We start from the raw sequence: 16619 nt of genomic DNA on the forward strand, positions 1-16619 counted from the left end.
TAAAGCTAGAGCCACCAAATTTTGCAAACTTCTGTATTCACACTGTTATATTATTTTCACGCCCTCTTTTTATATCCGATTGGATCATTATTTTTCCTGTTTTATGCTCTGCCGCTGCCTCTGCCCTTTTCAGCGTGTTGGCGTGAGCAGTGTTGTTGATGTAGATGACAGATGAAGAGAAATGTAAAATTTGACAAATAACCGGATGCCACGTTCCTCCTCGTTTCTATTATTTTCAACAACCATTTGCAGAGCATCTGCCAGTCGTTTGTATCTCTAACAAATCTTCCCACTTATATTATTTCATTTGTATATATTTTTTCCTTTTGTGCTCCTTTTTTCACTGCGGAGCGAAGAGTTTGCTCGAGCGGCCACATGGCTGGCTGAGTCGCCGAGTGTGCAGCATATGGAGTGGCAGAGTGGCAATGGCAGAGCTGGTGCCGCCTCTGCTGGTTCGGTTGTTTCCCTCAGTTGTTTCTGTTGTTCCCATTTCCCGTGGCAAATGGCAGTTGTTACATTTTCATTTATGGCCGGCTGGTTGGGGTTAATTTTCTAATTACTCGACGCGACGGCGACGACGACGGCGACTTTCTATGACTTCACAATCGTCAGCTGAAATGGCAGAAAGCTTTTATGGCCCCACACTCGAACTCAGTGTACGACTCCTCCAAAACCCCTTTCCCAACAACAGTAAAACAGCAAAAATTGCAAAACTGTAAAACTGCAAAAATTTCATTTCCGCCTAAAAGGAATCCAACCAACAAAACAAAACAGAAAACAGAAAACGGAAAACAAAAACGAAAACAACAACCTAAAACTGACTCCCAAACGGCGCTGTTCATAAAACTTTGCCATTTACCAAAATGAATGAGTGGGTGGGGAAAGGGGGAGGGCGGAGGGCGGGTACCGCTTTAGCAGTCAACGATTTTTGGAGCCGAAATAATATTGTGTGCAAAAATGAAATCACAGGGGAAAAACACAGCTTAGAAAATTCAACAGAAATTTTAGCGGTGAGAAAGAAGAGTGGGAGTGAGAAAAAATCTGTTTAAAACCAATAAAAACACACAGGAAAAACCCGCTGCAGCTCAGAAAATTCAACAGAAATTTAGAACTAAAGAAAATCTGTATAAACAACAACGAAAACACACAGGAAAAATCCAGCTCAAGCTTAGAAAATTCAACAGAAATTTCAGAAGCGAAGAAAAATCTGAACTGAAATTTCGCTAGAGAGAAAATCTGTACGAAAACCAATAAAAAAACAAGCCACAATTTCATGTGGGTGGGAGGGATAAATTCTTTGGGAATAACCACGAAATTTTAGCTATAATTGAAATAAGTATTTGCAGCATTTCCAGAGCCACAAAACCTGAAAGCCAAAAGTATTCATGCCACACAAGCCGCAGCAAGCACGGGGGGAGAGAAAGAGGTAGATGGAGGGTGGTTGAAGGATACTTTTGGTCGTAGGAAAATGCATTCAATGGCCACCTACTCGCATAATGGCATTACTTCAATCGTCGCTCTTTCTCGCTCTGGACTCTGTGCTCAATGCTCATTTCAAGGAGCTGCTGAAAGCTCAACAAATTTCGTTTCCCAGCCAAAATGTCGCTTGGCCAAACGAGAATTTGTGGCGGCCAGAGAGAGAAAGAGAGGGCGAGAGAGACCTTAAAGGGAGCTGCCGCCTTTGATGGGTTTCCATCGCACAGTTGGACTGCAAACAACAGGCACTGCAGGAAAAGTGAATGCAAATACCAGCAGAGGAGAGCAGAGCTCTGGCATTGGCATGCCGTTCATACGATATGCGTATTGCTTTTATAAAACTGCAAATACCTGACGAAAGATCTGCATCCCACAACCCCACCATGCCCCACCACCATTCCCCTTCATCCCCTTTCGAGCAATGTGCAGATTGTTTGTACGAACTCGTTAGCCAGGGCTTTTGTGCTGCTGCTGCTGCTGCTGCTGCTGCTGGCCCTCTGCTGGCTCGCTGCTTGCTGCTGTCTGCGGGGCACAACTCACTTATTCATAGAAGCAATTTAAAGGCGCACAAAAAATCCACAGCAGCCCCCTTGAGGTAAATCCGTGCCAAAGACTCGAATTATTCAACGATCCGCCAAAAGGTCAAGGTGCTGCTTTGGGGCCGGAGTTTCCCCCAGCGTCACAATCGAAACTTGTGCAATAAATATTAATGTTCGGTTACAGAATTAATTCCGGGCAATAAATCAATTAGTGTTCCCTTGGGGACACAGTCCACAAATGCCTGGCAATGGCACGTATACGACCGGGACTACACCGGGGCCAGTGGATTGGAGCTGTTGACAATTTATGATTGATTCGCTTTGCGGGTGCACTGGCCCCGAGCCACCACAGGACACGGAACTACAGTGGAAATCCCCCAGTGGATCTACCCTTAGTGGCTCTCCTCCCAGTGGCTCCCCTCTATGACTCTTCCCAGTGGCTCTCTCGCTCGCTCTCTTCTCCTCATTGTTCATTTGCATATGGCACATGCAACGAGTCCTGTGGGCCCTCGCCTGACTGCGGTCATAATGAATGATTCGAGGGCTGCGGTTGCTGCCGCTCTGCTCTCATTTTACGCAAAATTAGCCTTGGCATCCGACGCAGACAAGTGCTCCCTGCTAACGGCAAAACAATTGAAGCCACCGGACTTGGGGACCCAGGTACAAGCAACGATAACGATTACGATAACGATTACAGCGCACTACCGAGAAGGGATAGGGATTGGGTGTGGCAGCGGGGTAAGACTTTGCCTCAAAGCCTCCGAGGAAACAATGGCCATAAAACGCTTACTGGCTGGCTGGCTGGCTGGCTGCATGTTTGAATGTGGCCAGGATTACGCATGCCACTCATTGCCCCTCTCCCTCTCTCACTCTCTCGCTGTGTCTGTGTGTGTGTGTGTGTGTGTGTGTGGACTACCATTTGCCGTTGTCTGCTTAATGGTCTTAAATATTTATAAAGCAAACGCTGGGCAGCCGCAAACTCCACAACTCCACAATGATGTCGGAGCCCGGCACTGAAAGGGTTAACGATTAATTGAAACCGAGTTGAGTTCAACTACTGCTGTGGGGCCGCCTCTACGCTCGTTAAACATTTAAAGGGAGCAACGCATAAACACTGTGAGGCTCCCTGTGAAGGCAAATTGAATATAATTTAACTTCCTTAGTGCTTACTTGGAATCGATGCACCCATCGATGATGGACAGCTATTAGTGCATGTCGCAGGGAAAAGCTGGGTAAGCTGCAAAAGGACAACCACAGAATGACTTTTGCTTGAGTATCTGTGACACTTGTGCTCAGGGTATACGGTCTCTTCTACGAGAAATAGATCTAAGATGGAGTAGAGCAGAGAATCACAGGTAGACCAAAGCAGAACCACTTACAGAGAGCAAAAAGTAGAGCCTTTGCTGCGATAATAATTGCTGATAAATTCTTGTTTTCTAAACGATCTTTTGCCTTAGCTTTGGTCTGTGAAAAATGCATAAAAACCACTCGATTATCTCTCTACCACTTTCCACCAGCAACTCTTGCTTTTCTCCCCGTAGCTGCTCCTTTTCTTCAGCTCAAATCTAAATGCGGCAGCTGCCTCATCTGCTGTAATTGATGTTGCCCGGCACCCAACACTGAAACCCACTTTAACCCGAAAAGCGTTCGCAACAGCCGCACAAAACACAGGCACACACACATACAACCATGCAGGACACACCGACACACCAGAGGGATATGAAAAGTGTGCCCAGCGGAGCGTGGCAGACAAGACAAGGCTTTTGTTCAGCTAAAGCTTTTCCTTTTTTCGCTTTTCCATTTCTTTCTCTTTATTTTTTTTTTGCATGCAGAATGTTACCTCAATTAAAGATAAGTATCAAAGTGCATAGTAATCAGAAGGCAGCCAGGCGAGCGACGGGGCCAATGAGTAACGTAACTCCACAGTCAGCTCCTCCGCAACCGGAGGACTGAGCTGAACTCAGCGCGGCGGTGGCAACACTGGCAGAGTGCTTGTCAAAATGATTGTCTTACATGCATTACCAGGGCTCTGTTCTGGGCTTTCCTCCTCTGCGCTGTCTCTCGCCCTAGCACTCATCATTCAACCATTTTATGTTTTTGCCTGCTGCACGGTCGGGGGTGGACGGGCACCTGGCGTATGCGCAATTTTTGTGCTTGCCTCCGTGTTACTTTATTTCCACGCTTTGTTCCCCTTTTGTTGCACATCGTTTTTCAGCCACAAAATGTAAAAATTTTGCGCCATTTTTACTGCAATTTATGCACAGTGGCAACAAGGAGGAGGAACAGGCAGAGGGACGGAGGGAAAAATCGCAGACCAGAGCTCCGCGGTGGGATTGGGAGGTGCCCCACTCTGGTCATTGCTTGTTAACACACCCAATGGGAGTTATTAATGTTTGCGGGGCTTTATTTACGGCTGCCAGGCAGGCAGGCAGGCAGCCAGCCATCGAGAGCGAGCGCCTTCTCCTCGTAGCCGGACAACGCCGGACAGGAGTCGATTTTTTACGACTCCCAACGGTCGAACCACCGCTGTCAGCAGGCCTCCTCCTGCTTCCGCGACTCCTCCAGCAGTTGATTTAAATTTTTGGTGTAGTTAATTTTTAACCCAATTTTTGTGTTCGTTTGCTTTTAGCCCAGGAACTTTTTTATTTATGTGCAAACGCCCTTTTAATGTTGTGGCAACATTTTATTGCCTGTATAAAAAAGGGCACCAAAAGTGCGAGCTTAAAGGTTGCAATTGCCAGAGGAGCTGCGCCCAGAAAATATTTCAGCGCCAAAGCTTTCACTCATTTTTAATCAGTGGCAAAAACCTTTAACAAACATTTAATTCCGCTTGGAACTTGTCACATTTTGCGATGGGAATTTTCATGTTGTTCGTTTTCTTGTTGCATGACTCGCTAGGAAAAGTTTTCCACTTCAATTTCTTGGCAGTGTTGCCCCCTGCTCCTCTCTATGTCATTTGCAAATCAAATTGTAATTGAAGAAGTTCTGTGAGTTCCTTCCATGCGTCCTTTTTCCACCCGCCCACACACAACAATGTCTGAGAATATCTTGAGCAGTAAATATTGTAGGAAAAGTACGCTGTATGTGAGTCTGTAGCTGTACTCTCTGTTTATTTGAGTTGTGGCATATCGAATTCTGATCTTAATCCAGCCCTGCATTTGCATGCAAATTTCATTCAGAAACAGAAAATAATTCTTTACAAATATTTCCGATTTGATTTTACGCTGCTCTCGTTCCTGTTTGATTTGGCGGATTAGAATAGAATCAAATATTCTATATCCTCATCGGAGTACGTAGAGAGTTCACTGGAGTTCACCTCTTGGTAGGTCAATTGTTTGATGTGCACACAGAAAAAAATCAATAGCCATAAGCCATGAGCCTTTCCGGGCAGCATTATTGTCTGTCATCTGATTAAAAATGCATAATTTCCATGTTAAATTCGAAGGGAGCTGCCGGAAGAGTACGACCATGCCGTCACGCACTGTCTATTTGTGGCCTGCTATTGCTACAGTGCGTGGCATAAGTGTAGGGCTTTAGCAATTCTTTCTTCACTCATTGCCTGAAGCTTTAGCTATTCCCTGTGCACTTACACTGCTGAAACGCACTGCCGCTGGCAGCCAAATGCCAAAGTGAATGACCATCAGCGCAACATGCAAATGGAGTTGCCTCCAATCCACTTTCTGTGCCACTTTGGGGCAGAGCTTCGTGTGCGCGCGCTTCGTTGCATGCCACAGAGACTTGGGATTGCCATAATTCACATTTCAGCTGTATCGTTACTGCCCCCTGCTGATGTTTATTAATGTTTATTTGTCGTGGTGTTTATTTAAGCAATTATTGCCGCACTGGCAGGGGCTGTGCCTTGCATGTGGGCGTGGCTGGAATGCTAATTAGATTCTGCTGCAGCTGCGGCCGAATGAATGGCAGCACGAAGCATCAGGAGGAAAACTATTAAACGGCCATAAATTGAAAATTAATTGAATATGAAAATGAAACGGAAATATGGCTGGTTGCGAAATGTCCTCCGTCGCATCAGCTGCCAATTAATTTTCGTTGTTGTTCGCCGTCAAATATCGTTTCGCGCTTTCAATTGAGTCCAACTGCCGTTGATCCGTGCCGCCAAATCCTTATCCATAACCGATTCGAGGCTAGGCTGTCCGCTAATCGCATTAAATGGAAAATATATTCCCTCCTTGTTTTTGCTCGTGTCTGTTTGTTTTTCATTGAACAAGTGTCCATAAAAAAGCGCTTATAAATGAATATGTAAACATGATAAATGTTCGCAGGAAAGGTCTGCAGGCGGGGGCTGGGTCCGAGTCCGGGGTTTGTTATATTTTTTAGTAAAAAATATTTGCGCAATTCACACATCAAACGAGGGAAAAGTTTCACTTTTATTTTATTTTTTTCTCTGTGGAGAGAGATTTTTGTGTTTGATGTTGTTCAGCGGCGGAAATTGCACAAATTGTAGAGCGCCACTTTCCGGCCACTTTGCCGCCCATTAATCCACGCCCCCTGGATACCAGACTGTTTTTTTTTCCGTGTATGTTGTGGCATCCATTGGTCAGGCGTTAATTGAATTATGTTTTGCCGCACAATTGGTGGCCGTGTGGTGGCAAGTGCAACAAACCCAAAAATAAACAGAAATCAACATAATCAATTATTGGCTTAGAAATACAAAATTTATGCTGTGGTGGCAGACATTCCTAAGCCCACATGTAACCTCAAATTTAATTTAAAATGTGTAGAAAATGTGCACAAGAATGTGTTCTAAAATTAACCAAAAAAAATTGCATGCATAAATGAACTGCACAAAAAAGCAAATAAAATACACACAAACAATAATAAATTAAATCAAGTGGAATCGCATTTCAAAGCGAAACAATTAAATCAGAAATTAATCGGAAAGCAGCACACAAATTTCCACCCCACCCGTTGCCCCTCAGCAACATGCATTGAAAATTATTTGTGCAAATGAAATGAATTCATAATCGATTGGAGCACATAAATAATGGAAATTTGAATGGTATTTGTGTATAAGCAAATACACAAAGAAAGCAAAAGAAAATTCCATTCAGAATGTTTTAATATTTATGGGGGTAAAGGCAGAACTAGAAGCAGAAGCAAAGAGCAAATTAAATTCTATTTATATTAGTAAAAAAACTTCAGATAAATCCAAATTAAACTACAGATTAGAAGCCAGATTATAAGCTGTCGTGTGACCTTCTTCTTCTCTTAGTGATTCCCTCCTGGCATAACCCTAATCACTCTTTCAATTTCGACTGCCTGACAAGCACTTCTATCCCCTATCTTGGGCTGTTGAGATCAATGTTTTATTCATGCCGTTGATGACCCCGCACAGCTCATTACAAACAATCAAATGCCAATACGAGGCAGCTAAAATTACACAGACCACTGAGGGCTTACAGGATACATAAGGATAGTTAAGGCCATAAAAGTAAATAGTCCCGTCCCACACAACACACAACACACAGGCAAACAACAAACAGCACATAATGTATGCTCTGCTCTGGCCAAAAATAAATGAAACAGTAAAACTTAATTTGGTGTTTATGCCCAGCCATATCCTTTGTCTTGCCATAGGAGGATTAATAAGGCAAAGTTCCCGCTCTGGCCACTGGGAGCGCTAATGAACAGAGGTCCCTGGAAATGAACTTAAGGATAGGCCAATGTGTGATGCTCATTCCTTCCTTCGCTGATTGTCAAAATGCCTTTTGGCAATTGTTTTGTTTGGCCGCTCGCTTCGTGGCCCCATAAAAAATAATGAAGAAAAATAACTTAAAGGCGACGGACTATAAAATAAATGATCCGGCAATGGTAGACGCTTTTGGATGCTTTTCGTTGCTCCGCAAACATTCATAAATTGTGTGGAAATTTGCGGCCACAATGCCCCATAGCCTGCGGTCCTAAGAATATGTGTGTGTACAATGTACACACATCTGCTTACATCTGCTGTATGTATACATGAAGCTGTGCATATTTGTCGGTCATTTGCATTTGGGTTGACAGACAGACAGACACACGGACACACAGACGAACGATACCCCTAAGCACGAATTGCTCTGAAAGTTTTGGCCCCAAAGCTCCATTTATTATGGAACCTCCATTGACATTTGCTGGCAGCGAGGACAAGCTTCGTGTTTGGGGAGTTTCCCCACACACAACAGACAGACATATATCCTCGCCGTCAAGGACAAATAAATCAAAGCCTACTTTGGCCATTTTATTGGAATTGTTGGCCAAATCGTATTTCCCCATTCGGATCCACGCAAATGTCATCAAATGGATTTGTATTTTTAGCGCAAATTGCATAAATCAAAAGTTTTGCTTTTGTACACAAAATTTTGTTTTGCGTTGATTTTTTTTACAGTCTGGTTTTTGTTTTGTCGCAAAAGGAAACTTTTGATTGCCTTTTTGGATGTGGCCATGTCCGAGAACAAGTCGGAGTCCGAGGCGGAGGAGTCCTCTTTTGCATGCCACAGCGAAACACTTCAAACATGCAGAGTGGGTGGCAGGACTGGCGGATAGACGGGGAGGAGGGAAAAACTGTGGCAAATGCCAAGACTGCGAACAAGAAAGACGAAGGCCAGGCCATGACAGCCGGGCCACTTTTCATTTTCCGCATGTTTTTGTGGGCAGGCTGTAAGCCGCTTTGTGACTTATGAATCATAATTAAATAAATTTCCATTTAGCCTGTTGACACATCTGAGTGCTCATTAAACATTCAGCATGAGCCAACACTAAATCCTGCCACCAATATCTTTCGAGCACGCTCCACATAATTAATGCTCGTTAGCAACTAATAACGCATTAACTATGCTTTCAAATTTAGCCAGTTTCTATTTCTAAATCATCAAATCATTTCAACAGTAAAATTTGGTGTAGCCACAGGCCCTGAGTAATGGTCAGATGGACAGCATTTTGAAGCAATCCAAATGATTTGGCTGTCTGTTCATGAATACTTTTATGGGTATTTAAATTATAAATTAGCTTAAAATATTTTACAATTCTTAAGCATTTACTTGTTTGAAGAATGCCTTAAAAGTCTTCAATCATTTTGTTTGCTGGCTTCAATAAATTTAAACAATTTCCTAGCCGCAAAATTCAACAGAACAAACAGAATTTTTGTGTTGCTCAGAAATATTTTGAGTGTAATAAATGATTAAGAAAAGACAAATTGGGAAATTCAAACAAACATTAATTTGATTTAAAACTTTGAAATTAATTATGTTTTCACAATTAAATAGAGAGATAGAGAGAATAAAAGACTGGAATAAAATTCTATACAGCTTCTTCCTAAGCGAAAAATTCAATGAAATAATCATTTTTGTGTGAAAGACATTGAACATTCAAGAAAACACAAATATTAATTTGATCTAAAACTTTGAAAATAAATTATAAACTCACTCGGGCATAATGGAATAAATAAAAAGACAGAGAGTGAATAAGAGAGCGGGAGAAACTTCTCAGCTTTTTTTTTAAATTCCTAATTAAAGAATTAAACAGAATAAATATTTACATGAGATTTTGATATTTGATAAATTTGGTTAGCTGACAAATTATAGAGGAATATTTTGAGTACATACAAAACATGAGAAAAGACAAATTGGGGAAGTTTAAAAATTGTTAACTTGATTAAAAACTCTGAAAATAAATTAATTATAAACAAATTTACTCTCCAATGCTTAGTCACATTGGAAGAGACAGGCAGAGAGCTAGAAAATCTGATTCAAAAAACTCTTTTTCGCCCCCTCAACCATACATCAAGTGAAAAATGTTTTCCTCTAATAAACCAATTACCAAAAACTAACCCAAATATTCGCCGAACCAATTAAAATTCAACCAACTAAAACTGAGAGTGAGCCAAAATAACAAACAATAGCCCATCCACTCATCCATCCATCCAGAGCGAACAAAAACTCGACCATCCTGCTCCTGATGCTGCCCGTCGTCCTACTCATATTCGCTGTTCCCTAGTCCTGTCCATAATTTATGTGACTCTCACAGCTCATATAATTTTATATTTCGCTTTATATATGCTGCACGCATTCATGATTTTATGAGGCAGCATTTTGTGCTGCGAGTTGGAGTTTTGTTGGCCCTGTTAGTTTTACACGGCTTTTAATGAGCGACTGATTTGAATATTTTTCGTCAAAATGAACAAGTGAAAAATTCGCAAAACATAATTAGCAATAAATAAGTGGGCTAGGGGCGCAGGGGTGTGTATATTTTTCCATGGCAATAAGTTTACATTGTTACTAATTCCAGTTGAAATTTAATTAAGTCACAATGGATGTGTTGTGTCGTCGACCGCATTAGCAGGAAATTAATTGTGACAAAAAATTGTGTGACATTTTTTGGTTTCTCTTTTTCCACGCTGCTTTAATGAGCCTCGGATTTGACAAAGTTACGGCATATTAAACGGCATAGAAGTAGCTGCCACTAAAAATATAAAAGCCAGGCAGGAAAAAACATTTTACGTATTTTTTTCCTTTTTTTTTTTTAGCAGGCAGCGAGGCAACATTATTAATAGGCACTTAGAGTGTGTGTGGGGGTGGGACTGGGTCTGGGGCTGGGGCTGGTGTATTACGATGCTGATGAAGACACGTTCTTACATTTTGTATATTGACGTTAAAATTAGATGCCAACTTGTCCCCCCACACACCCGCGAAAACAACGCGTATCATATTTTAGATGATGATGGGGGAAGGTCTGCGAAATGGCTACATGGATGGATATGGGAATGGTGCAGGTGTCTGCCCTGGTGGATGATATATGACCACCACGTATTCCGACACAAATCAACATGTTAAATAGACTGTGAGTGTGTGTGTGCCACACCATACCCCCGAACGCCTCTAGCAAACACATTTTTAGCCCCGCGACTGTCGGTTGCTGCTCTCGTTGGGCGCTACATCCGGATACGGCTCCCCCGTGCGGCACAGTGCGGGATATTTGGAATCTGCGCCCCTTTGGCAGCCCATTGCCTTTGCCCTATAGATGGGACGATCCACTAGATAGTTGCTGGCATAGTTGCAGGCCAGCAGAAACTGAGGCTCCAGCCGACGACGCACAAAACGCACAACGGCGCAGCCCACAAAGGTGTTGTTGTCGCGGGCCATCACACCAAAATTGCGCAGGGAACTGGGGGAAGGGGAAGACAATGAAGAGTACTCCCACAAGTAAGGCTCCCAGTTTGAATCACTCACTTCCGCAGCTTGGCTTTGGGGAACCTCAGCACTTGCTCGGCCGTCACATTGGCCAGCGGCGACCACCAGGCCGCAATGGAATCCTTGATCAGCGCCTCATCCGTGCGATTCTCCGCGGGCAGCGAGGAGTTTACATGAATCAGTGCCATGTTCTGTCCAGGATTCCGAAACTCTCTGGTGCTGTGGCAGGGCTCGTTTAGCAGCGCACAATGCATGACACACACGGTGGCAAGGTACTCCAGTTCGGGATGCCACTGCATCGTGGCCATGCGATCGGGCAGGGGCAGCAGATCATTGTTGCTCTTCCCAGCTGCCAGGGCATTCCGCAGCGTGCATTGTGCTCGTTGAGAATCAGCGCTTGATAGTCTGTGAGATTAACCAATGACGTGGCATTGCGTGGACACTGCATGCAAAAGTTCTAAAAGGGAGAATTTAGAAGGAAGAACTTCCCCGGAATCTTGTATTTTGCGTGGCACTTACTCCAAGGTTCTTCGAGCAGGCAATGTGTCGCTTCGAGCGGGGACATAAACCTGGCTGGCAGTAGTCGAAGGAGGCCTCAGACTCCGCTTTGCCACCTTCGAGTAGCAGAAAGCCCAAGCCCAACCCACACAGAATGAATGCCAAATCTAGCGACATGATGCTGACTGCCCGTTTGCCACTTGATTTCCCCTTTTTATACAGCAGCGAATTGGGCTTGGAATTGGGCAGTGGATTGTCCAACTGCTTTTGCAATCGGACAATTATTTGGGCCAGCTGTTTTAGCACAGAGAGAGTGAAGGAGCGACAGACTATCTGTAAGCCTCGTCAGCAGACAAGCACAGCAACAATCCATTTGGGTGAGTGGAGTGCAAAATGGCATTGGTAGTCATCCATGGGGCTGACACTTGCTGCGAGGCTATCAATGCCATTGGCAGCTCTGCAGCTACAAAGGTGCACAAGCTGTTGCCTCACAGACTTATGCCACTTGACATATTATCCTAGTTGTATGCCCCCAACCAAAGAGGAACCATAGAGAGGAAGCCAAATGAAAACGAATCCTTAAATGTGAAAATGTTCCTTTCATGGTGCAATTTAAACTGCAAACAAACCAAAAGCAGTGGAGAATCTGAGCACAGAGAGCGGCACAAAACACAGTCGAGTAATGGAGAAAAGAAAATAAGAGAAAAAGCCAGGGGGAAGGAGAGGGAGCGGCCGAGGTAGAGGTAGAGAGAAAATGCCGCCATGTCCTTGTCGTTCATTTTGTACCTCAATTGAAATAGTTTTCTGCTGGCAATTCTCATCTTTCTTTCTTTTTTTGTGGGTGGTGCAACAGTTTTTCACTTTCATTACAGGGCCGGCAAGCGAGGGTTGCCTGAGAAGTTATTGGAGGGATGCCTCAATGCTTCACGGGCACTTTTGTGGCAACCCTTGACCCCATAATATCTCATTCTGTTTCAGTGCAAGCATCTCTTCCCAGCACTTGCCACTCGCCATTGTAAGTGCAACACGCAGTGACAGTTTTGCAGCAGACAAAAGTAAGCCAAGTCCAAGTCCAAGTCCCGGGCAGGACAGGGCTGGGCGGCAGCTCGGCAATTCCCAGCCACTGGCCAACAAAAGATTTCTTTCTATCCTTTTTAGCAAACACATTTAAGCATTATTATTTATTATGACTATTACCATTGTTGCTGCTCTTGTTGGCCAATTTCATTTCATGCTTTCAAGCAGCAGCAGCAGGAGCGGCGAGAAAAAAAGCGCAAAATGAAAGGAGACAAAACTTGAGCAGCGGAGAGCAGCTGCCTGGGCTAAAGGCGGGGCGGAAAGAAGGTCAGCGCAGCTACAGTTAACTACAGGGGGAAGAGAGAGGGAAAAAGGATAGAGTAGAGCAGAGCAAAGAAGCAGCCAGGTAAAGGTATCGGCTTACACTTGCTTTTCACTTAATTGGATTTGCCTTGGCAGGCGTCTTGGCTGTCGCATGCCCCATGCCGCATCCGAGGCTAATAATTGCACTTTGTAATTATTTTTATGCCCTATTTTGTACCCCCCGTTTTTGTTGAGCCCGGCTTAAGGAAGCGACAGCCAAGTACTTGCTAAATGTCAATTGCAAATTAAAACTTTCGCAGCGGCTCACGTTGCACGGATCCGAACCCGCCTTAAAGGGAATTTTATGTGCGCAACAATTTTCAATTTTGTTTAATTTCCTTGCACACTGCAGAATTTATTCATCGATTGTGGCATGGTGGTGGCAGGCTGCAAGGATGTGTGCGGGGTGGCAGGAAATTGAAATTTTCACACACTCACGCACTCACAGTTGGAAGGAGACAACTTTCCATTCCACTTTGGCGCCTTGAAACATTTATTTGGCATATTTTAAGTAAAGATTTAAATGTTAAGAGCGCTTTATCACTTTTTTTGGGGTGTTAAAACAGTTGCGACCACGGCATACCCCTTAAATAGCTGAGAATTCGACTCCAACCGAGCGCAAAATGCATACTTTCCTCTCTCCTTTTTGCCTGCCAGTGCGCTGTCAATGTCATTTACACGCCACAGACACACGCAGGACAAAGTCAGTGCCAGTGCCGCCTCAGCTTGCAGCACTCTCGGACTGGACTTGGGGCATGCTGCAAGCTGTCACTTAAAATGCTCGTCTCCACTCAATTCGAATGTCACATCGAAGGAAGGGAGTCTCACTTGGAGCTGGTCGTGTGTGTCACGCATTATTAACACATGCCCGGGACAGACAGACAGACAGGCAGTCCGTTCGTGCCACATAAGCAGTTCGACAAATGCAACGTGTGTATGCGCAATGCACTGCCACGGCGAGTGAGTGTCCTGTGGACTGTCTGCCCGAGTCGTGAGATGATTGCTAAACGCATTGCCAATGCCATTTTCGTGTGTGTTTGTGCCTCAGATTTGTTTGCCTTGCCTTGCAAAAATATTGTCCTCGACTTTTTCTCTATTTACGTTTCATTTTTTTTGTTTTTACTCCTACAACATTTGCGTCTTTCCTTTTTTGTTATCCTCTTTTGATTTTGTTGTCCGCCTGCGCTTATGCAATGCTTTTTGGCACGTTCCGCAATGCCTGAAACGTGCTGGAAGCTGGCCCACATGTGTGTGTGTGTGTGTGTGTGCCTCCGTGTGGCATGCAGCTTCCACACTGCACTTGCACTAATGAAAAACTCTGGCGGTTGGCGGCACTTGGAGGTGGCCAGGCAAGTGTTTTACCTCCCCCTCTCTGACCGACACTTTAGCGAAAAGTTTTGCACAAAAACCGAAAGTTGTGGCAAATTCCCTAGAGATTTTTGGGGACAGGTGAGTGGGGAGGTTTATGGGGAAAATCTACATTTGTTATAGAGAAAGATTGCTAATGAAGTCTCCTCTTCGTCGTGTGTGCATGGGATAATAAATAGAGAGAGAGATAAGACAATTTCCAGTCATCAGCACTTTATGTCTGCTCACTCTCTCGCCCTATCTCTCTCTCTCTCTCTCTCTCTGCCCCCTCCATGAGACTTGAGTTCAAGGTCACACAGCATTTCGTGTGGCATATTGATGTCATTATCCTACCTTAAGAAGCAGCAGCGGCAGCAGCCTAGACAATTTTCGGTCTTCCTCTTTGGGGGTGCTTACCCCCAACCCCTCGATATGCAACAGACAGACAGACAGTTGATGACACGCATCGGTGGCATATGCCACAAGCTGCTTCTAGTTGCCATTCCAACATGCCACGCACACACACACACAGCAATCCTCTACCCAAAAACACAATCCCCTAACAAACATTGCCAGCATGATGTCGTCGTTGTCGTTGTCGTGTTGTTGCCTCCTTGCCGCTGCTTCTGCTGCTGATGTTGTCGCCGCGGTTTTTCCTAGCTCCACACCCCACCTCTCCACTCATGTTCTATGTCTGCTGTGATTTCTTGCCAACTGATTTTGTGATTTTCGCAGTAGCGCCCCGTGTGCCCCGACCACCACTTGGGTGGTGCCAGAGCCAGAGGCAGGGTCTGTGCTGCCAGTCTGCTCATTAAATACGCTTTGTCAATCGCAGCGCCCTGCCGCTGCTTATCTGATTGAGGGAACCAGACAATGCTGCCTCCCCGACATGTGTCCGCCTGGTAGAGTAAATCCCTCGCAATGTAATTAGCTGCCTGATCTTTAAATTTGTCTGCACTATAAACTGCCATATGGCTGTGCCCCGGCCTCTGTTTGTATATATATTTTATAAATATTCTTGCATATAAAATCCGACATGGGGGCCACACCGACAGCCGCAGAAACCGCACCACTATCCTCTCGCATTTCTCGCATAATTGTTATGTTGATTGCAAGTTTCCAGGGAGAGAGAGAGACAGGAGAGCAAAAGTAAATTCCCCAATTGCTTGCTAAACAACGCTGTTGAGGGGCCAGAGGACACAGCTCAGGGTTGGGGGACAGCAGCTCTGTGGTGGGAATAGCCAGAAGAAGCTTTTTGCTATGCTGATGAGAGGGAGAGCTCTGCTCTCGCTGCTCTGCCTTGCACTCCTCTCACTGCTTTGGCCTCCTCTGCACTGCTTTACTCTCATCTACTCTGGGGGTCGCCCAGCAGGCGCATATACAATGCCCGTTCCGGGGGGTGTTGCCAACTCGAGACGCACTTTTGACATGCAAATTGTATGCAATTTTTTTGTTTGTTTGCTTGCTGCTTGCCTCCCCAAGCCCCCTGACGATGATTATACTGTTTTTGTTGTTGTTTTCAATGAAATTTCATGTTTCTAAACACTCCTTGCCGACCCTGCCGACCCGACCTGCTGCAATTGCAATTAATATAATTTCTGTTTTCATACGCATAAATTTGAAAACATTTTTCCCCCGGTGTTTCCTTTCAGGTTTAAACTTTTTCAGGTCCCCCTGCGTGACTTTTAACGAGCGGCACACGAGGCTCGCAGCCATTTTGTACCACAATTTGAGCTGCAATTTTTCACACTTGACAACTGAGCCAGTTGGCAGCCAACCTTCCTGCCTGGTCACTACCACACCACCATCCTCCTGGTTTCCCGTTTTCCGCACTCTCTTTGTAACTAATTAAGAAAATATTTGCTCAGCTCTCGAATGGGTTTGGGTTGGGTGGTTGGGAAATTTGAGGTGGTGCTGCACTGGCTGCAGCGAGGCGTGCAATTGCCGCATTCCGAGAGTCTGCCGAGAGTTTGCTGCAATTTGTATTGCTTCCTGCAGCCGCCGCCGCCGCTCCCTGGACACCCCTTGGCCAGGATGCTGGCACAATACAATTCTCAAGAATCAACATCTTGCAGAGCAGTGCCAACAGAACAGTCACTGGAGCATAATATACTCGGCCAGAACACAGTTTGGGGGCCTGTGCCCGCATACTCTAACCCACAAACTTTGGCTCAACTTTGACAATAAAAGGTAC

At 44.7% G+C, this 16619-nt stretch overlaps 2 protein-coding genes across 3 annotated transcripts in view; both read right to left on the reverse strand.

Annotated features, from left to right (window-relative positions):
* LOC117893849 (zwei Ig domain protein zig-8) overlaps positions 1-16619 on the reverse strand; it is a 41027-nt gene that overhangs the window by 9654 nt on the left and 14754 nt on the right. The window lies entirely within an intron of this gene.
* On the reverse strand, positions 10044-11875 carry LOC117893151 (antigen 5 like allergen Cul n 1). Its single transcript, XM_034799611.1, is given in 4 exon segments — positions 10044-11174; positions 11240-11568; positions 11571-11657; positions 11720-11875. Coding segments are annotated over 4 exon segments (843 nt in total). The 3' UTR covers positions 10044-10903.

The sequence above is a fragment of the Drosophila subobscura genome, chromosome J (assembly GCF_008121235.1).
Source record: "Drosophila subobscura isolate 14011-0131.10 chromosome J, UCBerk_Dsub_1.0, whole genome shotgun sequence".
Lineage (NCBI taxonomy): Eukaryota > Metazoa > Arthropoda > Insecta > Diptera > Drosophilidae > Drosophila > Drosophila subobscura.